The sequence below is a fragment of the Pleuronectes platessa genome, chromosome 1 (assembly GCF_947347685.1).
Source record: "Pleuronectes platessa chromosome 1, fPlePla1.1, whole genome shotgun sequence".
In the NCBI taxonomy this organism is placed as follows: domain Eukaryota; kingdom Metazoa; phylum Chordata; class Actinopteri; order Pleuronectiformes; family Pleuronectidae; genus Pleuronectes; species Pleuronectes platessa.
The window spans coordinates 8,631,620-8,656,013 of NC_070626.1; the positions used below are offsets into that span (position 1 = coordinate 8,631,620).

General features: G+C 41.9%; 1 protein-coding gene across 1 annotated transcript in view; it reads left to right on the plus strand.

Moving 5' to 3' along the window:
• The first annotated feature begins 4,215 nt into the window (after window positions 1-4,215).
• Window positions 4,216-24,394, plus strand: part of LOC128439935 (synaptosomal-associated protein 25-A) — a 34,639-nt gene continuing 14,460 nt past the window's right edge. Inside the window, exons 1-3 of the mRNA XM_053422469.1 lie at window positions 4,216-4,322; window positions 18,365-18,470; window positions 19,719-19,760. Of these exons, the coding sequence (XP_053278444.1) occupies window positions 18,399-18,470; window positions 19,719-19,760 (114 nt within the window). The 5' untranslated portion in view covers window positions 4,216-4,322; window positions 18,365-18,398. The remainder of the gene's footprint in view (window positions 4,323-18,364; window positions 18,471-19,718; window positions 19,761-24,394) is intronic.

The window sequence follows — 24,394 nt, forward strand, 5'->3', positions numbered from 1 at the left end:
CACTTGAAATATGTATGTCAGTGATAATGGAGGGCGCAGCAGAAAGGCGAGCGGCTCATTTCCCAAGATCGATGTGGCTTTCAGATGAGTGCGAGGCCGTGATCCGCTCTAGCTGCTTCTTCAGCTTCCCGCCCTCCCTCTGGGACTATCACATCTCCGCTGACTGCACGTCTGAAACAACACATGAGCATGTTCATATGAACACACACGCAATACATGATGGAGGTGTACATAAACACACAGGAGAGACGTACTTATTAAAGAGGAACACAACATGACCAACCTGTAACCTCCGCTGATACTATTCAGGGAAACATGATATTGTTCATCAGGAAGCCAAATGAAATTCTGTGCAATATACCAGCACCATGTGATCCCGTGAGTCCGAGGGACATGTTTACAATCCACTGAACACATGAAGGAAAGGAATCAAAGAAATAGAGATAAAGGTGTTTGTTCTCTGCAGTGGTTTCTTCCATATATTACTTATATTACCGACCATACCTCTATCATGTGTATATTCTATTGTATATTATCTAGTTGGGGCTCTCATTTAAAATTAGTCAGTACAATACATCATCCAGTAACTACATCACCTCAGATTTCCCCTATGTTTGCGGTGGTGGCAGAACTGCCTTCTGTTTTTCTGTTATTCTACACATTTCTAATGGAATGAGCTACAATCTGTCCCACAGCTGCATTTCTCCATCCCCCCCTGGTGATGTTTTTCATGATTCATATTATTGTTCTAAGTAGGTCATGTGTTGAGTTGTATTTATTTGCTGATTGTAAATGTCTCCTGTTCTCTGAAATCTCGGAGACTGCCTGATTAAATAATGAGTACTCTAGATATTATTTCTTAGGTCACACTGGTTTCAGTTTAAACATGTATGTTAATAAGGTCAATGAACTATGTGCACTCTACATGCTCTGCTTCACTGACACATTATGAAGCACCGTGTGACATTTGGATGCATCATGCAGTCCTGAAGTAATTTCCTGTGGTGAGTCAGGCCGGGTGAAGAGCGAAGGGGGCGGGGGGGCAATGGGCGAAGCAACAGACGCCAGTGGTGTTCAGTCTATTGTAGATAATGTGGACTGTGAAATGTCACAACATGAATACAAGATTCCAATTTCGTTTGTAGTTTAGTGAATTCCATTAGCACCTTCATTTCCCCACATTGATGTTTGATAGGACATGTGTGGCTTTCATTCCAGTCCCTGAGTGTGAGTCTGAATCCAAGTCACAAAAGAAGAGTGCGACTACAGTCCCCCTGTCCCAAGTCTATGTCCATTATGAATAATGCTACCGTATTAATTAATTAAGCTTTCAATAAAAAATCTTTATTGTCTGTTACAAACTAGGTAACACTCAGTAGGACAACTCAACAGTCCCGTTAGATTCAATCAGACTGTACATTCTCATAAATCCATGAATTATTCTTTGGGAAAACAGTGAAAGTGTCAAACGACGCCCTGTCTCACAATGTCTGGGTCCATGTCTGATGGAGGAGACAACCAAGACGTTAACCAAACACTCAGGTGCTGGAGCTTCCACACGTTTGTCCTTTATGAATATAAGCTACACATCAACCTCACCTAGCCTGGTTGAACAGCTTCTGTCTTATCATACATGAACCAGATGACGGACACGTGTATTCGAAAGTCGTGGTTGAGAGGCAAAGTACAACAGGCCAGCAGAGACATGTGTCTGGTCCGTGGGCGGCTCAACACTCAACTAACCTGATGAGGCTGCTGTTGTCTCTAGGCAACACTGTATGTTTTAAAGCAGCATTCCACGATTTTTACTGTTATAATGTGAAAAGGATTTTTTGGGATCTGCTTCAAAATTGCACAGGATTTTTCTTGACCTACACGGAATCCTCCCACCAAGTTCTGTTGGTTTTTGCTTAATCTTGCAAACAAAACAACAAACGGACAGGGGAGAGTCTCCAACTTCTGACTGTGAATGTTTGAGTTGAGTCGGACTCGAATCCTGTTCAGCTCCTCATCCGGATCTCTGCCTCAGGACAGCACATGAAGCATCTTTTCCAGAGCTCCTCTGTGTTTGCTCATAATTTACAGTTAATCAATCACACAAGAAATCAATCTCCAATTTATGTGAAAAATGGTTTCTTCAATGGGCTGGAGAAGATGGAGTAAACCAATCCATTATTGGAAGATCAGATCCACTTAAGATCGGATCTGGAAAGCAAACTGGATCCTCTGCTGTGGAAGAGAAATGTCTGCTGAGTGTTTCTCTGAAAACTGGAAAACAGCAGTCATGTCTCCCCGGAGCCGTGACGAGCGTTCATTCAAATGAGTCAAGTGACAACTGACGTGAGGTGAGAATCAGCCACAGACAGAGCGGAGGAGAAAAACCATCCCCTGTTCATCTGTATATCTGCCCCCAACCCTCCGTCGTTCCACAGCATGTCTGTCACACAATCTTCTCCAGAGGGACAGAAATAAATTAACGCTGCGCTTCTGACCTTTGACCTTGACGAAACAAGGTATCCACAAATCACATTTGTTCTCACTGTGGCATTGACTGTACACTTCAGCAGCACGAGGACTTGGGGCATATTTAGGTGAGGGAATGAATGAAGAAATCAACACCCTGGCTGGATTTGATTTTTCCAAAACACTGGATGTGATGCTGTGTTTGCCTGATGATAACAAGCCTGCCCACCACAGCTCATCATCCTGTTTTTTTTTTAGCTTGGCCTCACACTGTGTAGTTTTGGTTGTGCTCAGAATTCCCATCCCCTGCCTCATGGCACTGCGAAAAAAAAGCAGCATGTATTTGATTATGTAAAGTCAAAGACTCCAGGGGTAAACAGCTCTGCACGCGGAGGAGAATCTCAAAGAGCCTTTCTGCCAGGGAACCTCTCACACGGGTGCACTCTTGTGCACGTGCACAGTGTGAGGGCAGGCAAACACTGGGATGCATAATATTAGTAGGATAGCTGCACGCTCTATTCTGACATTCACGGTTCAAGATGAGCACGGGCTGAGGGGCGGAGCGTAATGTGAGATCATTTGATGTGTTTCTGAGATTAGGTCTGAGATTAGCTCTGCTCCTGCAACAGAAACATATATGATGTGTTTAAGAAACAGGTCTGAGATCAGGCTTTATAAATAATAAACAAAAAAAATTCTCATTTGTTTTATCTATTTCAAACTCTTACTTTATGTTTGTCTTTATTCTAACTCACCACACTTTCCAGAGTGAACATGACTCTGGACTTAAATTGCACAAAAGAAGAATCCTCTCAGTAATCGCTGAGGTGGAACTGCGCCTGGATCTGTGGAAACTGAGTGTGTTCAGCAGCCAGCAGGAGCCATCATGGCTCTGAAGCAGCTGAGCTGCCTCACTGATTATCCCTCCGACACATCTGACGTCAGAGGGCGCGGCCATTTTGTGAGTGCCATCAAATGCACACAACGAGACAGGAAATAAGACGTCTCGACCGCACAAAATAAAAGAAATAATAAGAGGAAGAGAACGAAGATGGGGAACACAGTAGTTCGTTTGTATCCTCCAGTAGACTACCCTGGAGTTAGGTCTATCTGCAGTTGATTTATTTAAATATGAGCTAAATCCTGAATATTTATATCAACCCTTATACATATTTAGTATATATGCAATAACACATCCTTCATTATTGTTTGATTGATATTAAATGACTCATTATAAGACTTTTACTGTTAACCCATGAATAATAATATTCTAGTGATTTTCTCATTAGCCTGTGTAGCCATCCAGTTACCAGAAACAGGGGGTGGAACTATTGAGAGGGGGTCGTTGTTGTTGAAGGACAGTTAAGAGAGATGGAACGTGGATCAAATTGTATCCCTCCCTGATATCTTGGTTTTCCGGTAGTTTTTTGACAGTTTAGATTTAATAATGTGTAAAGAGTTAATGTTTAGGTTGATATTAAATTACAGCTGTGTTTCAGTATCTGACTTCATTTGCAGCCTCTGTTAGAGATGGAGCCAGCCACACCATGTCATGGAGACAGTGTTCGCCTGTACACCATCTGTCCTGCAGCTGAGGCAACAGAGTCTCTGGAAATGTTTAGAAAAAGGTTATTTCAATTTTAGGCTTTATTTTGTTAAACGTGAACAGGAAGTGTGCGGTGTCTAAATCCGCCCAGTTTGACGCCTGGTTGTGAGGAGGACGGTGTGTTTCCATCGAGGGGGGTGCAGTCCCGTTAACGGAGCGGCAGGAAGGACACACGCTTCACCGAAACACATAAAGTACAGTAGAGAGAAAGCGGAGGAGAAGAGCGGAAGGAGCTTGAAGAAGCTTGAAGAAGGTAGGTTTCATTCACTTTATGGATTCATTGTTTGTTTTCGTCACTGAGACTACCTGGTAAAATCAGAGCATCAATTAAAGTTCGGTTTCTCCTCAAAATATGAGACTGTAAAATAAAAATATTTCAGATAATTTACCACGAGGTTATTAGCTGCTCTCTTTTTTCGTTTTCTCACACAGCTAATATGTTTGTTGCTGCTGTTATAGCTGTTTGTGTTAATCGTAGCACTGATTCGTTCTAAGGTGATATTACATGGAGTCATTTCTAATGGTCAAATCACTACTCATGTCACTGAGGTGTCAGTGCTAGTGCGTATGTTCTCTGTAACCTCTAGTTGCGGCGTGTTTTTGTGCAAGGAGGATGTGTTTGGATGTGAGTTTACATCCTAAATGAATTAGAGGATTAAGGTAGTTGTTTGTTTTAAGGATTAAATGAAAGGGTGGTAGAGCCTGTGCCCTCAGGCTGGCTGTGTCGCGGCTAAATAGCTCGTAGAGGAGTGAGTTGAGTTCAGCACCGCGGACAGCTCCAGCACACACGCAGACACTCTCTTTCTCTTTCTCTCCCTCTCTCTCTCTCTCTCTCTCTCTCTCTCTCTCTCTCTCTCTCTCTCTCTCTCTCTCTCTCTCTCTCTGATTTATATTAATAAAACAAATATGAAAGACGCCCCATGCCCTGCTGTTCAGGACGTTTATGTGGTTGTGAACGAGGCAGCTCACTCATGAGCGTCAGGAAAATAAACGTTGATCTGCGCTGGAAACAAGTGACACTATGGTCCTCTATGGAGGGTTTCATAGTGGATAAGGAAGGAGTTACACTGTATTGTGTGGCGTCTTAGTTTTGACTAAAGGACTAAACATGGTCACAGAGTTACTGAGGAAGAGGATGCTTATCACTTATGACTTCCTGTTTCCAAACTAAATCAATCAATCAATCAATCAATCAACCAATTTACCAACCAATTAACCAACCTATATATCTGTTCAAGTCTTTGCTGATCCATCTGTTTACATGTCTTCATGATAAGAATCAGTGATATAAGCTCTCAGGTCAAAGGTCTCAGTGCTGTTGTTGTTTGGTATGAGGACATCACGAGTCAGGCATCAGTTTTGTCCCTGTGTCTCCTTGAGACTTAAGAGACAAAGCATCATTTCACAAATGTGTTCTCAGTCAGTTCAACCTGAAAGGTTTCGTAACTGCATCCGTGTGAGTATGAATTCATGCAGTTGTGAACAAGATTGTACAAGATTTTATTGTAAGGTTGTTGTATATCAACATCAAATTGAGGTTGAATGTGGTGCAGTGATTTTAGTAAATAGTGGGAATGAGTAGCATCTTGATTAAGGATCCTTATACAAACCGTTGGCCCTCTCAACTTCCTGTTCTGTCTCGGTACCTGGTTTAATGTCAGGGAGGACAAAGAGCTCAGGCCGACACTTAAGTAGATCAGCACGCGTGTGTGTTTGTTTGTGTGTTAGACTTTTCATTTTGACTTTGTCGTTGACAGCCCGATGCTGTTTCTGACAAGGAGCAAACAAATAAATTCAGTTAGGGCAGGGAATGACCACATAGCCCTTCCATGATGGTTTTGAACTGGGGAAGAAGCTGGAAACCAAAACCTGATTGTGAAATCGGGGTGTAGCTGGTTTTGTAAATCTCTTGACTGCAGATTATTCCACTCTAACAGGCACCTCGAAAGAGCGTCACAGTCTTACTTTGGTGGGAAGATGATGTGAGCTGTGTGTTCACGGTTCTCCAGAGGTGAGACGCTGTGACAAACATGAAAACAGAAATCACTTTCATGGTGAGAAAATGGTTTCGGCTTGAACTGCTGTGCCCCCTCCATAGCACCCCTCACTCACCCCTCCATCACCCTGCACACAAACGGTGAGAGGTTACCACCAGCCTCCAGCTCCATCACCTGGTGAAAACATGCATAGAGTCTGAGTTACACACCTTTCTCTTGTCCCCTTAAAACCACAGTCACACATTTATCCTCCTTGTTACTTTCTCCTCCACTGCCCTTGTTGAATTTCAGAGTCATCAGCTATAAAAAAAAGATATATCTGATGTCTAAGAATGCATTGTCTTCTTTTTCACTGCATGTTGCACACTTATTCGGTTTCAGCAGATTGCATTCACAGTCCTTTCTTTTATACAGGCTCGTTCTGGATCTGCACTCCATTAAAACATAATAAAGCTCCAATAATGTACCTCCTTGTCAACATCCACTTATTAATGTCACTCTTTGTCAGCTTTAGTCAATCCCCTCTTTTCTTTGAGGGGGAGATGTTTTTTAAAATGGCTGCAGGATGTTTTGGTCTCACCCACGCAGTGTGTATTAAGTGTTGAGTCATTGTGCACAGAGGTGCGTGCTCCAGTCACGTAACTATAACTTGATGGAAACAAAGGAGACCTGCAGCTGACTTAACCAGCGGTGACATGTGACTTCAGTCGTGGAAGTACTTTATATTCTCCCCAATGATGAAAAAGTGAGTTACATAAAAATGTGCTGCATATGAGTTCTCTGTATTCAACCCAGAAGCAGCCAGTCACAATGAACAACAGGAGGGAAGGCTGCGTTTGCCTGTGTACGCCAGCACAAAGGAAAAGCTGGAATCTTTTATGGTTTTAGCCTCGACACAGGACTTCAAAGCCCTGACCTGAGACTCACTAGCCCCTCAGAAACTGTTTATCTTCTGTAGCTTAAAGGTCCTCTGTGGAGATTTGGACCACTAGAAGCTCTATGGAGCAACGTTTGTAAGAGGTTCTCCTCATTTTGTTTGTAGCTCGCACGTGCATGAGGAGGCATTTGCACACTCACAGCCGTGTGAGGGACACGATATACACATTTCTGCTGCTGGTTTGCCCGCTACGCAGCTGATTTACTTTGACAGTATAGTGCCAACAAATACAGCACGGCCCCTTTTGGTATACACAGCTGAGAGGGCAGAGAAACTTTATTTACAGGGACGTGAACAGACAACCACTGTTTCCCTTCAGGAACAAACGTGAGCGCGCACACACACACACACACACACACACACACACACACAAAATAGACACACACTCTGAATTATGATCCTTATGCTTTATTGACAAAGCAGTTCATTTCAGATGTTTGAATTGAGATGCACCTCTGTAATCAGATCTGTGGGATAATGATTTCTATGTCCGCTACACTCTATGCTCATTAACCCTGTAAATAATAATTATAAATATCAGTCCAAAAGATCCCCAATAGGTCGTATAATAATACATTTTATTTGTATAGCTTACTCAAAGGCACTTAACATGGTAAAAACGGTGACAGTAAAAACAAGGTAACATTATAGCAGTGATATATGTACCTATATCTTTTTTTATTATGTTCTCTGCTATACGTGCCTGTCACCACGATGTTTGTGTGAGTGTATAAATGAACAGCGTGTACGGTGCGGCGCGGTGACAGGTGTCCATTTGAATGTGTTCATGTGGGAGGGGAGTGGAGGAGAAACAGAAGAGAGGAGGGAGTGTTGGATAGTGTGTGTGTGTGTGTGTGTGTGTGTATTTGCGTGTAATCTAGGTTTTGTGTGTGTTTGTGAGAGCAGAAGTGAGACAGAGCGGCAGTGAGTGCCAAAGAAAGAAAAGGGAAAGCATGTATGAGCGAGGGAAAGTAAAAGAGAGGGAGAGTAGTCCACGTGTTATGTAAGTCTTGTGAGGCATCTCTCTGTGTATGTGTGTGTGTGTGTGTGTGTGTGTGTGTGTGTGTGTGTGTGTGTGTGTGTGTGTGTGTGTGTGTGTATTCTGTAGGCCTTCGGATTAATCCAGCAGGTTTTATCCTCAGTGAATGGGACAGTGGGGCTTTGCAGTGATTATCCCTGCAGGCCACAGATGATTGCTTTGAATCTCCTGTATATGTCCCACACTACCTCACTTCCCAGCCTGCATATCTATTTGCCTGCACATCCCGCTGCCGGTTTATTAGGATCATGCTGACACAATTTTATTGTCTGTAGGTGGCTATAGATGCTAAATGTGTAAAATGTCCTAATGATAATCCTCCAGAAACAGGTCCAAACAGTTTCAGCAGCTGTCGAGGATGTGTTCAAAGTGCATCTTCTTTCCTCTGCGACCCACCTCTGCACATTTCTATCTTCCCGCCTTCGTTTCTCTGGATAATCTGCACGTCTCAGTCCTTACCCTTCCGCTGTAGCTCCCCCCCCGCCTGTCTGTCCTCTTATAGATTATGTAACAAGGAAATGTCAGAAATGCAATTTGCTCCATCATCCCCCGCTCAGCCGAGAAAACCTGCCCCCTCCGTTTGTTTTAAGTCAAATCCTCTGTCACGGTGAAGGTGCTAAAGATCGGCACTTGCTGCCTGGTAATCACCTGGCCACCTTGTACCTTTTTACTCCATCACTGAATTAAAATATTGACTTATGTGGAAAATAATTTAAGATTTGGGCTGATTGTTGATGGTGTGTGTGTGTGGGGGGGGGGGGGGGGGGGTAATACAATCTAATATGCCCATTATCTTAGCATTTCTCTGCAAACTGGCTCAAATAGCATGCTCAGGCATTTAGATTTCCTGAGAGATTTTGCACAGCAGATTCCTCCCTGTGTGTCCCTCCTGTCTCTCCATAGGGAATGTTTTAATTCAGTGAGGCCATATGGTCACGGTGGGCGCTGCTCAGGGCAGAGAAGCAGCGTTGTTTTGTTCTACCTTGTTCCATTCACATCCAGCCACTGTGATCAAAATGGATGAAAAGTCTCTGTCTTTTCATCCATTTTGAAAGAGCTGTTCTTTGAAAATTGACATGCATCCACTTATTTACACTGAATGTTTTCTCTGTACCTTTTTTATTTTAGCTTAATTGATTTGTAAAATTTTATACACAAATTTTGAGTTTACATGTTTATTATTTCACAGTTGGAACAATCCTCTAATTCATCATAAATACAATGCTTCTCTTTCAGCCACTGTAGTTAAATATTACAGTTTTGTTGTTCACGTATCTTTATTTTAAATGTTTTATTATGAATATTTAATTAAAATTGTGACCAACTACATCTACTATAGATACATAGAATAGAGACGATATTATCGGCCCTATCGTTTCACTGTTTCAATCTCTAGATTGGAAACTATTGTGAGGAGGAATGGGAACAAATTGGGATTTTTATGCATCCAGAATTATTTTTTATTGGATTCATGACGAAGGCAAACTCACAGTGACATGACTGAAGGCTCCAATTTTGTGTCAGTGCAGATCAAAAGATGGAATCTAAATTTTGTTTTAGGCAGGGGCAATTATTTTTTATGTTACTGTGTGTGCGTGTGCGTGTGCGTGTGCGTGTGCGTGTGTGTGTGTGTGTGTCCGTTGGTACATGCATGGTTTATTAGCAGTCAGCTGTAAAATGGGGGAGGTACTGTCTGAATAGTTTATCCCTCAGGCTCCCATCATGCTCTCTGGCCTAGTCATGTCTTGGCATATGTGTTTACTGCTTATAGGTCAGCGACGTACAGTATGTTCTTGTGGTGTGTGTATGTGTGTTTGATAGAGAGGGAAAAACCAAAGACATGAGTGAGTGTGTTCAGTTATAGATGAGTTGTTTCCGCACATGCTTCAGGTCAGGTTCTTATTTAGCTAAATGACTAACCACAAACTGTAGTAGTGTAAAGGCCAGTGCCCGTGCTCCTGCTTCATTTGGCCCACGTCATGGTGTAAAACCATGGAGGTGTTATACATCAATGTGTAAAATGATATTTACATTTGCCCTGAGTCAAATGTCCCTTGCAAAGAAACATTACTCATTTGCTAGAGGATGGATTGAAAATGTGCTAAGCTAAGACAAAGGGCTGAAACCTTCCTGTGGTGTCACAGTTGTTTATTAAATGGTCGCTGTTTGAAGAAAATTAAATATAGTGCACCTTTAATCAGTTTGACCCTAAATCATCAGAGAAACAACTGGTGTGTTGACATGTGTAATGTTACATGAATGCTGTATGAGAATGAAGAGTTGATGATGTTATATATGAAGTGCTGCAGTCTGAATGTTAGGTTTATTTATTTTGATATATGATTCTGCTTAGTCCTGACCAAGCAGGTTTAAAATCAACTGTTAGGCTAACAAGGCATGAGGGAATTTGCAGGGTACAAGAGCAGCTGAGCATGTGTCTGTGTCTTTGTGTGTGTGTGTGTGTGTGTGTGTGTGTGTGTGTGTGTGTGTGTGTGTGTGTGTGTGTGTGTGTGTGTGTGTGTGTGTGTGTGTGTGTGTGTGTGTGTGTGTGTGTGTGTGTGTGTGTGTGTGTGTGTGTGTGTGTGTGTGTGTGTGTGTGTGTGTGTGTGTGTGTGTGTGTGTGTGTGTGTGTGTGTGTGTAATTGAAGGTTATCAGCCTTTCTATTTGAAGAAGTCTTTCTGATGCCGAAGAGTTGGTTCTGCACAACTGTGTGATCTGTTAAAGTTTATTGACTGCTAGTCAAAGTGGAAAGAGGTTAAACCAGAGCAGTGCATGTGTCAACTTTCAGTTTATGTAATCAGCGCATCTTTAGACTATTTTCCCTTTTCACTGTCCTTAAATATATTCAATAATCTCTATTTGTGGGAGATGTTGTTTGATTAGGACAACACCATCATGTGATGTTTGATTCATGGGGCAATACTTTGCCTATACACACTGTATAGACAAGTATTTGATGCTAAAAAAGGTCAAATAAAAATAAATACACCCACTGATGCATTATGGTTTTGTATTTATAATGCGCTTTTCTGGTCTTGATGACCACTCAAAGCGCTTTACAGCACAGTTTTACATTCACCCATTCACACACAGCAACTATTAGCAGCACTTTGTTGTTTTATGGGAGGCAATTCAGGGTTCAGCATCTTGCCCAAGGGCACTTCAGCATACAGATGGGGAAGACTGAGGATCGGACTGCCGACCTTCAGGTTGGAGGACGACCGCTCTACCCCTCAGCCACAGCCTCAGCCACAGACGCTGTCACATTAGTAATCAGTGACAACCACATGTGCATGGACAGTTGAAACATTTCTTCACCTTAATATGTAATGTTTTATTAAGGGGACTTGGGCTTTGTTTTCATCTGACTGTTTAAAGGGATTAAGCACCCAACGACATGAGTATTACACAGAACCCCCCCCCCCCCCCACACACACACACACACACTGCTGTTGCATTAATAATGTTGACCTGGCTCTATCCCGTGAATAATGAAAGTTGCTTCTGCTTTGATGTGTTGAGATGTTTGATGCTCGCAAAACCTATATCCACACACACACACACACACACACACACACACACACACACACACACACACACACACACACACACACACACACACACACACACACACACACACACACACACACACAGGGCCATGTCTGCCCTGCTGCTGCTCTCCTTCTCGCCCTTGAACCAGTTCTCACTGTGTGATGTTTTCAGTTTCTCAGTGTGTTAACCTCCTACCCATGTACACATGTATTCCCAGTGTGTAACTACAGTCTGCTCCTCCTTCAGTGTAAATGGACATGAGAGACACTGTCCTTATGGTGCGACTCTTTTATAATTACAGAAATTATTATAAAGTCATTATCGTGAGGTTCGTAGCTACAGCGTCGTTGCTGTACTAATTTCCATCAGCTAGATGGAGGGCAGGAGGTTAAGTCTGGTGCAAATAGAGGAGGGAGATGGGGACTGATGCACAGGGTTAACGTCTGGTTCCATCACTTCTACACAATTATACAAAGAAAGGAGAATTACAGAAATAGCACGAACAACTCTCAGTCCCACTGTGACAACCGCCTCACTTCCCATCTCCCCTCTAACCATTCCACAATGATAAATTCATGAAAGACTGGGAAAAATGCAAAATCGCCCAGATTCAGGTTAGTGCCTCTACAAATCCGTGAGAAACATACAACTGACAAGCTGACCTGGTTTCCGGGACTGATAGATTCTCTGGAAACCAAGGTGTCCTGATGTCCTACTTCCTCCACATACACTGTTTCATCTCAGCTGAACATGACGCCTGATCAACAGCAGCCTCTTCGCTTGAGGATGGAGGCAGTTTATCATGGCAGCCTGGCAGTCTGCTGCAGAGCATGTGTCCCGTCATATTTCAATATACCTGCCGGCTTTTTCTATAAATCTCACAAATTAGATTTTATGCAAACTAGTGTTTCCATAACAATCAGCATCATGACTCAACTTATTTTCAGGTCGATGTTAACAGAACATATACCTGCAGAAACTATGACACGGTCGTTGCTTTATGTATGTTTGTAATCTTTAGATTTGTTACTTACCATCTATCTAGTTTCATGTTCTTTGCTTTTCTTTGTTCTGATGCTGTCAGTGAGACTGTTTGTCTGCTGATTGCAATGAAAAGATCAGGTAATGAACGTCCAATTGGCCACAAGGCAGAGAGAAGTGTGTAGTTATGATCTGGGTGTTTCAGCCTCTGTTGGAATGAAGGGAGAGTGGTGTCTGTCTCGAATCACAGGTCTGTGCTGTAGGTCAGGAATTGTCAATGCTACTGCTGGCTTATCCAAGTACTATTCATTTTTTTCAACTCAACTGCTTTTCTGCAACGATCAGAGTGAAGTGTTAAATGTCCACAACTGCTATTATGCTTAATCGCATCCTGTTCGTACCAGTATTAGCGGTATCACCCTGGATTTACTTCTTTATCATCGGGCTGTAATGCGTTGCTAATGCATTTACACTCTGACAACACTGTAGAATCCTGCATTTTTCATATCAGTGTGTTATGAATAGTTTTAGTTGAGTAAATGCGAGGGTGACATGGTGGTAGCACTGTCGCCGTACCTGGTTTGAATCCCAGCTTGGCCTGGGTCTTTCTGTGTGGAGTCATACCTGTGTCTGCATAGGTTTTCCCCAGCTTCCTCCCACAGCGCAGAGACATGCAGATTGAGGTTAGGTTCTTTGGAAAGTCTGTATTGACCGTAGGTGTGAATGTGAGTGACTGATTTGTTTGTTTGTTTCTGTATGTTTGGTCCTGTGATACACTTATGACCTGTTAAGTTTGTAGATTGGCTCCAGCTCCCCCCACCACCCTCAAATGATACAAGGTGAAAAAAGTTGATGGATGGATGGATATATCGTTTTGTGACCAACGAGTGTGACCAGTCGAAAATGTCTTCGTACCATAGCTCGACTCTGTTTATAAACATGCTGCATTCACAGCTAAATTGTAGTGTTTTCAGGCTTTTCAGTGAGGAATTTTCCATTTGTATGTTCCTTTCTCTTTGTTGCCTGAAATAGCTTCTTATTGTTGCTGGATTCTTCTATAATTGTGGCTGTGTAGCTGTGTGTTAATCATGTCAGCCCATGAACAGTCCCCCTCTGGAGCTCTGCAGCAAAAAACACAGCTCTGTTCTACTGTCTACACACGTACACAAATGTGCCTGTAGCTCAAATGACATGATATGGTGTAGCTGTCCGTTGGGCTGGTACCAGACGGTTTTGTGGAAAGGAAAATATGTGATGATGGACGTGACAGACATGGTCCAAGGACAAACAGAGACAGACAAGGACATTCACGGAAACAAATTCAGACTTTTGAACCAACAAAAGAAATACAGAACAGATGAGAGTGTACATATTAGCAGCTGGACTTGTCACTGTTTACTGGGACGGCGCGGGATTAAGTCCAATTATAAAACACAACAACAGGGACAGTTCCCATCACTCGTTCTTCATCTAGAGAAAGTTTTTACTCGCTTTGCTCATCGAGGTCATGTTCCGACTCTTTCCTTCTCTCATCCTCTTTCCACATGGGCCTTCAGCAGCTTTTAACATTAACGCTATTAATATTTGGATCGATAATTCATGGGTGCCCTTTTAACGTCTCTGTATAAAATGCAATGATACTTTAATTTGTTTGTCTGTGGTCGGTAAGATTTCAGACCTATTGTCTGTTTCCAGGAAATCTTATCACTTCCTGTACGCCGCATGATTTGACCTCAGTATTTAATCATTTAGCTACAGACTGAATCAATGCTGTGGGGGCTCTTATTTATAGCTAAACATGTAGGGTATGGTATTATTACATAGATATTATATAATGTATACTCTTGTCTCGTTCCTGCACACACACTGTATATTTTCAGGGAGGGCATGGAAAGCGGATGACATGAAACAAAGAAAGCAAGAGAGAGGAGATGGAGTTAGAGGAGAGTGTGTGGGTACGGTGTGTGTGTGTGTGTGTGTGTGTGAGTGAGAGAGGGAGAGAGAGGGAGAGAGGAGAGAGAAAACAGTGGAGAGTAAATCCTCTTTCCCTGCTGACTTTAATCTCTACAGGCTGAGTTCAGGCCTTGCAGCAGCCGTCAGTCAAGAGAAGTGACAGCCCGCAGGGCCACAGGTGGGGGATGGGGACGGCCGGACCTTGCATTAAATCACCTCCACTATAATGTGTGTGTTTGCGTGTGTGTGTGTGTGTCAGTGTGTGTGTAGTTTTTTTTAGAATGTATTACCGTGAAAGTAACACGATGCGAGGAGCTTCTTGTTCTTCTTAGCCCTCTATGGCATTGTCTATCAATCAATCAATCAATCAATCAATCAATCAATCAATCAAGAATTCATTGTAATTTCTCCCCAAACAGTATAACTATGCAGTGAAGAATTAAATATAATTCCTCCAGGGCAGTGCAATTTCTATAGTATCTAAAAAACAAACGATTAGTCAAGTAAAATATTAAAACTCTACAAAACAAGAAGCAAGCAGTGTACAATAAGAGACCCATGAGCAAGACATTATGGCAGAAACAACTGTACTGTAAGTGTAGGTGACATTAGGTGACATGAAACAGTCTACGATGTGGGAATAACCGCAGAGCTCTGAAGTGTCAGCTGTTTGAGTCTGACTGCCCTTGGAAGGAAACTGTTTAAGAACCTTGTGGCCTGTTGTTCCACCACTCTGGTCCAGACTGATGATATCCAGACGCTCATGGTCTCCTGAGGCTACCACCTGCTGCGTTGCACTGTGAAGTCGACGTGTTTGGGTTCTTGTGGAATATTTCAACAAGTGGATGATTGTCAATAAATTTGCCAATGATTTAAATGACTGGTTTAGCACTGCTGACATTTCCACCAGCCTCACCTTCCCACTGTGGCTAGTGCAAATACAATGTTGGGTAAATGTTAGCATGCTAACATTAGTTAGACTGTATGTAAAGATGGACGATGTGTCTCTATTTTCTACCAGTGAACAAAGATAAAGCTAATTTCCCACGGGATTAATAAAGTATCCATCAGACAATAGCTAATGGGCTCCTAAATTGCTGTGCATTGATACTACTATTAACAGTAGATTGATTTGAGTTGTCATTGTGTGTGCTTGACTGCTTGTAATCATGGCTGAGGCTCTTGTTATAACACAAAATGAATCCGATTCATTTATGGTAAAAACAAATCAAATGTCAATGTCATCGAGCAGGAAAGCTGTGCTGGACAGCAGTTCAACCAGAGTTAAATGGATGTGAGTAAATGTAGCGGTCAGGAGAAACAAGAAGCTGTGCTGTACGTGTGACTTAACTGGAAGCAGCTCCACTGCTAAGCGATGACCAATCAATGACTGATCAATAACCCAGCAGAGTATTACCCGGGGCAGATGGATGTGGTGGGGAGAAGACGACACATAGAGCATGTGAGAGCACACAGTGAGATGACCAGTATTTAATATTTAGCTTAGTTTAAGAGGACACTCGGTTTTAAGGGACATGCATCAGTGGAACCTCAATCCTGTTGCCACTGACAACACGACCACAGCAATGCCGTCAACAAGTGGGCATGAAGGGAGCATTGCCATGGATATGTCTTGGTTTGCTGCCATTTTGGAAACTTCAAATGATTTTTCTAAAATGGAGCAGATGGCTGTGATAATAACCTGAATACATTTCTTCTAATGATCTGATATATATCTGTTCACACTTCATATGGTCTGAATTTTACTAATCTCTACTTGCGCCTGAGCAGTTTATTACTTTTATTCCTAAATCTGTGAATTTCATCTCGTGCGACATGAACCTTGTCTGCTCTGTGTGGTTCACATGTACAGGTATTGTTGCTGACTCATGACTTGCAGAGTATGTTGCACTCTGGATTACAGCATCAGCCGAAAGTCTAAAATGTAAAATGTCAACATAAATATTTTAAAGTTCAACTACTGTATGTACTGGGCAGAGCTGACCAAAAAGCACACACACACACACACACACACACACACACACACACACACACACACACACACACACACACACACACACACACACACACACACACAATCACAATCACACACACACAAAATTAGAGAAGCACTTTGAAACGGCAGTTTTTTTCCTCTCCCTCCATTTCCTTTCCCGGCACATGTTCAATTATTAATCGGGCTGACGACTCCGCTGAGATGGAGGCAGAGACAGACAGAACAAGCAGATACTTTATCAAATATCCAGCTGTGACTCCACCTGACCTTGTGTCTGCTCACCTCGTTGACGGGAAGCCATTGACAGATGCCTGAGACAGAAATCGAACTAACCACCAACCTCTGGAACTTTAAAAAGAGGCACTGGCTGTTTGTGCTTTTTTTATCCCCCAAAAATGTGAAACCATACTGTAGCATCCGTCTCCTGCTGCAGAGTTTGATCGAGTCCAGCAGTCGGGGGTCCCTCAGTCCCATTGCTGCACTGCACACTGCAGTGGATTAGATTACATGAAGCATTAATGATCCCCAAGCTGAAAGCTGCTGGGTGGTAACATTTATATCAGCGACAACACACGTTATAACAAAAACTCTTCAATATGAATCGTGCAGTATAAATAGAAGCGCTTCAGACACACAATCGAGATCTGATTGGAGCAGATCAGATTATGGTTAATTGTTCAGAGCGACAGCAGCTGCAGCCGCCGAGCGAGAGACAGAGGAATTAAAGAAACACGTGAGACTGGGCTGAGCTTTTCTTTGTCTCCTCATCTTCATCCCGACCAGCAGCAGCAGCATGTAGCGCTCAGCCTGCAGAATAACAGCCATCAATTTTTCATGGAGCATACCTCCAGGTCTGCTGCGTCTGGCTATATGAAAAACTGTCTGGCAGTGCGCCAGAGGAACAAAAATAGACCCTGTCTCTGTCCTGACACTTTATTATCACTGAAAGTGTCCACAGCCCCTCCTTTGTTCAGCTTCGTTTACTGTTGATCACTTTACACTGTAATTTTAGTTCAGTTAACACATTTGCTGCCCTTGTTATACCTAATGCGTTGGTGTTATTTTATTGTGCCATAAACTGTGAACAAGCAGATATGACAAAGCCATTTCCCACTGGTGAGCTCTGACAGCTCTGACCTTTTTAGGAACCATTTTAGGAACCCAAAGAGAAGCTCACCTGAGCTGAGCCGTAGTTCCAGTGTGAAATAGATGTTTGACAAGTGTTGACGTCAGGATTCAGACGGGGTCATGTCTGGTGTGGAAAGCTATTTGCTGAACCACAACAACTGTTACTGGGAGTGTTTGAAGTTGTGATCGCACTGTTACAGACCAAGCTGCGTTGAATCTAAAAGAGAATTCACTAGTTTTTGGATCAGAGCTGTGCTGCTTCTGTGATACATTAAGGATGTGTAACTATATATTTTAGTTTTTGGTATTGTTGGGGACACATTAAGTAACAGGCTTTTGTAAATGTAGACCTTGAAATTGCCTCAGTGAATAGTGTTTGTGTTTCATTTGAATAATTTTACTATAAAACACTATTTTAGAATTCTTGATGACTTGATCTATCTCTAGCTCCCTGGTTTGTATTTCATGTCATGTACCAGAGCTACTCACACTCAGCAACGCTTCCCTTTGTGTTGTTTTGATGCACACCAGCTAATCCTCTAAAGACTTTTACTTTCACTGAAGGTCACATGATGTCCATCAAGTTTCAAACTGTTTTATTTTAGAGTATTGTTTGTGTACTAACCTGTTTTCCTCTCTCTCTCTCTCCCCCTCTCTTCCTCTCTCCCCCTATCTCTCTGTCTCCATCAGTCTTTCTTGTCTAGATCAAAGTTCAACAGTCATCATGGCAGACGAAGCAGACATGCGCAATGAGCTGGCCGACCTGCAGACACGCGCAGACCACGTAGCTGATGAGGTACAGTTTAAGTCACACACACATATGTAAATCTGGATTTAAATGCATATTACACATATGAAACACACACAATGATACTGTTTGTTCAAATAATGAAAAAAACAATGATACATGACTCTCTATAAAATAATAAAACATTGAATTTGTCCTTCCTTCAAGCCAAAAGTATGTGTTTTCATTTCTGTTTAACTCCAGTCTCCAGTCAAATGATGATAAATGTGGTCATGAATATGATTTAAGAGATGTAAACTTTCCATAAAAAGTATCTCCCACACTAATATCTCTGTGGACATGCAGAATTCAGTGAGATGTAACCTGGGAGGTGCGTCTCTACTCAGTCAGTCAGTCAAACAATAACTAATTTGCACATCTGACGTCATAAAACAATCTATTAATTTTGTTTCTGTTGTAGCATCCTCTTCAAATATATATATATAAATGAACATGAAACTTACTGCATAAGTGTTGGGGAACATGACAAACCAGAAAGAAGAAAAACCGAGAACATTTGGTCAAAACTTTCTCTGCAGTCTGAACCAATTTTTGGTCTATGACATGACCATTATGCTGTGACATTTCAAAATGACCTGTTCTCATAAGGACACAAATGAGTCTCCCAAGCCTCCAGGCTGCCGCTCCCTTACTGTGACCCCCCTTTGGTTCAGTAATTTGTTCAGGATGTCTCCTTAATCAAGACTGTGATGGATTTTTTGGGGATAAGGGAGAACTTTCCCGTCTTTAATGAGTTGAGAGCAGCTCAGGAAGAGCAGATAATTCTGTGCAGCGGAATAATAGAGAAGCTCAAATGGCCTTATTAAACATTCATGAGGAGATAATGCAGGACCAAGAAGCTCCATGGAAGTAATGGGAGGAAACAAGAGGGAGGAACGAGGTAGGTAGGGGATGGATGGATGAATGGAGATAAGGAGATTACCAAGTAGAAACAGTGAAATAAGGATTAGGAATGAAATAGTGTTTGGTTAAAGAAATGGATGGGAGGATCATGCAGAGGGCAGGAAGTTCGCAAACAAAAGGCAAAAAATGAATCCTGGAGGAGAGAAGACAAATAGTCAAGGCTAATTATACAAGTCTAGTATCGTCTATATAATTCTAATATTAATATTATAAACCCATACTTCCATCTGAACACATTGAGATATCTGTCTCTGTTTCTGCTCTCTGGACTCTCAGCTAATCATCTTTCTCTCTCTCTCTCTCTCTCTCTCTCTCTCTCTCTCTTTCTTACAGTCTCTGGAGAGCACTCGGCGTATGCTGGCTCTGGTTGAGGAGGTGAGTCCGAGGACCAATCACATACATCACATACCCAACACAGCAGCAGCAGGGGAATAAACATGCTCACATTTGTCAACTGTTGACATCTATCCATACCGTACCTGGGCTAAGTAGTGAAGCAGTTTTTTCTCCCAGTGAACAGTTTAACTAGCTCTTCTTTATTTCTACAATATGTCAAAAGCTAAATTTTAAGTTAAGTCAATGATTTGTCCAAAAATAAAATGCCTCTACTTTTTAACCTGGTTTATACTTGACACAGATGAGGGCTAGAGAGAAATGGCATGTGAATGTTGCACATACAGTACATACTATAGCCTTAGACGGGGTGCATCAGATTGCCAGTCTATGACAGGGTTGACTCATAAGCTGCTATCAGACATGCAATGAACTCCGGACATTTTAACAAAACTGTTCCTGTCAGCCCCCTTGTAAAATGTCTGGAAAGTGTCTTGTAGATTTTATACGTCACGTCCTGCCTCCTGCATGCTCTACCAATGACACCACCTCATCTGAATGTAACAGACATTTTCCTGTAGTTGTGAACATATTCTTACGCAGACAATCTGCTGCTCCTCTTTACATTTGAAAGGCAAATGTCCAAACGCGATTTCATGTCTGAAAAGACGTATAGAGGCAAATAGCTATGCACATTCACATCCACACGAACATGCAAAGTCTTCAAATAACCTACATGTCTTTGGAGTGTTGGAGGAACCCTGAACCTTCTTGTTGTGAGGTGCTAACTACTGCATCATGCTGCCTTCCCTACAGATAATATTTTCACATTAAAAAAAGTATTCACTCATGTTTAAAATGTTCCCTTGTATGAAATTGTTAATCTCAGTTATTTGGGATGCAGGGAGATTTATTTTGAATGGAACTGTTGTGGGCACATATAATGATCATTCTGACATGGTAAACTGAAGCCAAATGTTCAGCTATTCACTGAAAGGATCAAAAGAGGCGCTTGGAGTCAGAGCAGCGTGCCCTTGTTGCACAGTAACCCACTGTAGAAATGTAATGATGGGATGGACAGGCAGGTGTCTGTGCTGGGTTGGTTCATCATGCTGGGAGCTGCTTTGTCTGAGATTTCAGCTGAAGAAGAAAGGGTTCAGCAAAGATATCTTTAATAGCCAGGTTACTTGGGAAACGTGGGGATGGAACCTCCTCGTATGTGGTGCTATAGTACAGATGTGCCCTTTTCAAGTCTTAGCTACCTGAGTGTCTCGAGAGGATGATTGTTTTTTTTTCAATGTTTGTTTGAAGGTGTTTTAGAGAAGAAATTGTGTCTGTATGTCAAGAAAAATTTGCATTAAGCTAGCTGTAAGTGCTGCCACTGATGCAGATGTTGTTTACATCAGCATGTGTTTTGGGACTCTAGTTTCCGTTACGCTCCTGCTGGCCTGAGAGACCAGCCACATGTCTAAATGAGGACCAGTCCTGCGGCTGACAGTGACCTGCTCAACAGACAGCCCTTCTCACTGACACTGACCTTTGAAGATAATGCCAGGAGAATGCCATTGGTTCAGTTCAACTGCTGGTCGGTGTTGTTATTATATCCAGAGGTGTGTTAGCTCGGAGTCTGTTCCCCTGGGGCACTCCCAGACTGTTGTTCTGGGGTTAAACACCAGTGAAAGAGAAAGAAGCAAACAGATACTGTGTCATTTATTTTCCCTCCTCTGTCTGACTGACGACGCTCTTTATCCATCTCACTTAGCGTCTCTCCAGAGAAATAGGCTCAATATAGACCGCAAATAGCCATAAAGCAAATGGATAATGGATGAGACTCACCATCTGCCTCCTTCTATAAAACGGTCTCAGGGTTCTTTTTTTCGGTTAGATGTTATAATATGCTTTTCTCAAAATGTCTTGATTTAATGAAGGTGAACACTAACTACGAAGATGTTATTAGTCATGAACTGTGGAAAGATGTTTAGAAAATGGGATCCGGACATTTTCCAGCGGTCACAGCAGGAGATTCTCCAAGTCAGACGCGTTCACAACAACAGGAAGATGTGCAGCACTTACAGAAGAGGTGCGACGTCTGGGTGCAGCGTGCAGACAGGACCCAACGTATACATTTAGCTGTTGCACTGAATTTATAGCTGGCTCCTGACGCCAAAAGTTCTAGAATCAAGACGACTTTTCAAGTTTACATCTTCGTCTGCGTTTGTGGCTCCTCTTTTTCATCCTGAGATATTTGTAATCTTTAGTTGTTTTTTTCTTCAAATTTTCTGTAGAAATGTCAACAGATCCATTAATTTGTGGAGAATCTTCCAGACATTTCCCTCCTGTATTCTCACATTAGCTCATTACTCTGACAGTTAGCCGAAAATGTTCTACAAGGGGGGCTGGCAGGAAAAGTTCCGGGAAATGTTCTGATCAAATGACATTTCTCAGATACAGCCCCTGAGGGGGATTTCAGGAATATGTTCATACCTCAGTGCTGAAAAAAGCTTGAGCTAAAGTGACTTTCGTTCATCAGTTTTTATTATCCTGTGTATAGACACTATTGGCCTAACATGCAGACATCCAGCTTTGAATTCATTTGGTGAAGCTGGTGATTCTGTTCCTCACCTTACTTACATTGAACCTTTCCCTTACACTGGAAGTTGTGAGCACACGCTAATGCTCCATGACCTCGTGTTAAACAGGCTTATAGTGAAGCTTACACTAATAGAATAAGTGGAGAGCAGTCGGGAAGCAGTCACACCACACTCGTCCAATCATCTATGTGAGATCTGTGCAGTGATATCCGCCTGTTCAGGCCTGTCCAGATCCGAGTCTTGTCTGCAACTCTATCAGATATATGCATCTGTAATAAGGTTTGATGCGTTGTAATGCTCTGCTGAAAGGCTATTAAAGGACAGTGATGGCATTTAGCCTTAGCTGTCTCGTGTTTCCGCTACGAAGCTCAAGCTCTGCCATTAATATTACCATTACCACGTATTATCATTCATTCATTATTAATGGAGGGCAAGAGGAGAATAAGTCCTACAAGCAGAGCATAGATTAGTCAAACTCAACATCACTTGTGTATTGGTTGCAAGGCTCAAGATGTTTATTTGAGCATCTAACCCGTCAAGATGTTAAAACCTCCAATTCTAAGCATATCACCATACATACCAAAATATTGAAGTAGTCATTAGATCTTTACCGATACCAATATGACCAATAACTATAACTAACAGATACCAAAAACAGTGGTGCATAATTGTTTGTTGTTTAAAAAAACAACAACCCTGCGTCTCATCCAATCTACTTTACACTTGCTGGATGGGTTGCTGGGTCCCCGGGGGGTTGCAGTGTCAACTGTCAAGTGTTTTATATGAGTGGTTGCCAAGACCCCAACCCTAAATCTATATATATTTATATCTTTAATATAATGTGTCCTTGTCTCATGTTAAGGTGTCCCATAATTCATTCTCTGGACCAGAGTACAAGATGACCTTAAGATGGCAGGGAATGTCAGAGTGTATCTGTATCAACCGGCTGACATGGTCACCTTGTCGAACGTATAAAATCTGCATGTCTTCTGATTTTGATGATTAAAGGAATTGTTTGTCCTTTTTAGAAATAAACTATTTACCTTTAGAGTTATGTGACTAAATCAATAGTGCTCTAATGTTTCTAATGTTCACACTGTGTAAATATGTCTCTATGGAGCTAGCTGCCAGTTGGCTTAGCTTAGCACAAACACAGGGTTAGCCTGCCTCGGGCTTTGTATTTATTATTAAGTAATAAAGTTGCAGGATGCCTCTCATCTTACAGGGGAATAGTCGTATTTCTTAAAATGTATTTGTAAGTAATTAAACAAATTATCATTCAGAATAATTTGTTGTAAATGCATAATTTACTGTGATGCAGCTCCTCTACAGTATTGTTGTGAATATTAAAATCTACTTTTTAATGAATTCAGATTTACTGATAAGTATTAACATTTTAAAAACGGCAAGTATTGGTGCATCAATAGAATTATCAAAATGAATTATATTGGGGATAAATTGACTTTGTAGAGCAACACTCTCATTCTCTTTTTCTCAAGACCGATCCAGAGAGGTTTATATTAAAAGTGTTATCTTCACTTAGAGCCTGCGAGCAAGAGAAATGAGACACTGCTCAGTGGCTCAGAAGGAAATGTGAAGAAAGTGAGAGAGATGGAAATGAAAAAGAGAAAGGCGAGGAGAGTGTAAGCGATAAACAGAGAGATAGAGAGATGAGACTGTGAAGGACATCAGCCCAAATCCAGTGTGTCCATGGAGCAGTCATCTGATTTGATGAGCAGCATCAGGCCCGGGGTCAGACAATATATTACGCAAGCTGGACATGTTATCACATTCATGAAGGCTGGTATAGGCCTTGAAACAGGTACTCTTTAAAGAAGCACACCATAGCCATTCTAATTTCCAATTTCAGATCAGAGATTTGATAAAAGTAATACAATGAATACATTTAATTAAGGCTTATGTTGGGACACCTGTCTTGTTCTGCCTCGTCTTGTAGTACACCAGTCAGATTTGACCACATTTGTGATTGTTTTCAATTGGGGTAGGAGAAACAAGATTTAAAGTCCAGAAGACATATTAGGATGGATATCTAGAAGATGTATAGTGCTACTCTAGACCCCAGGT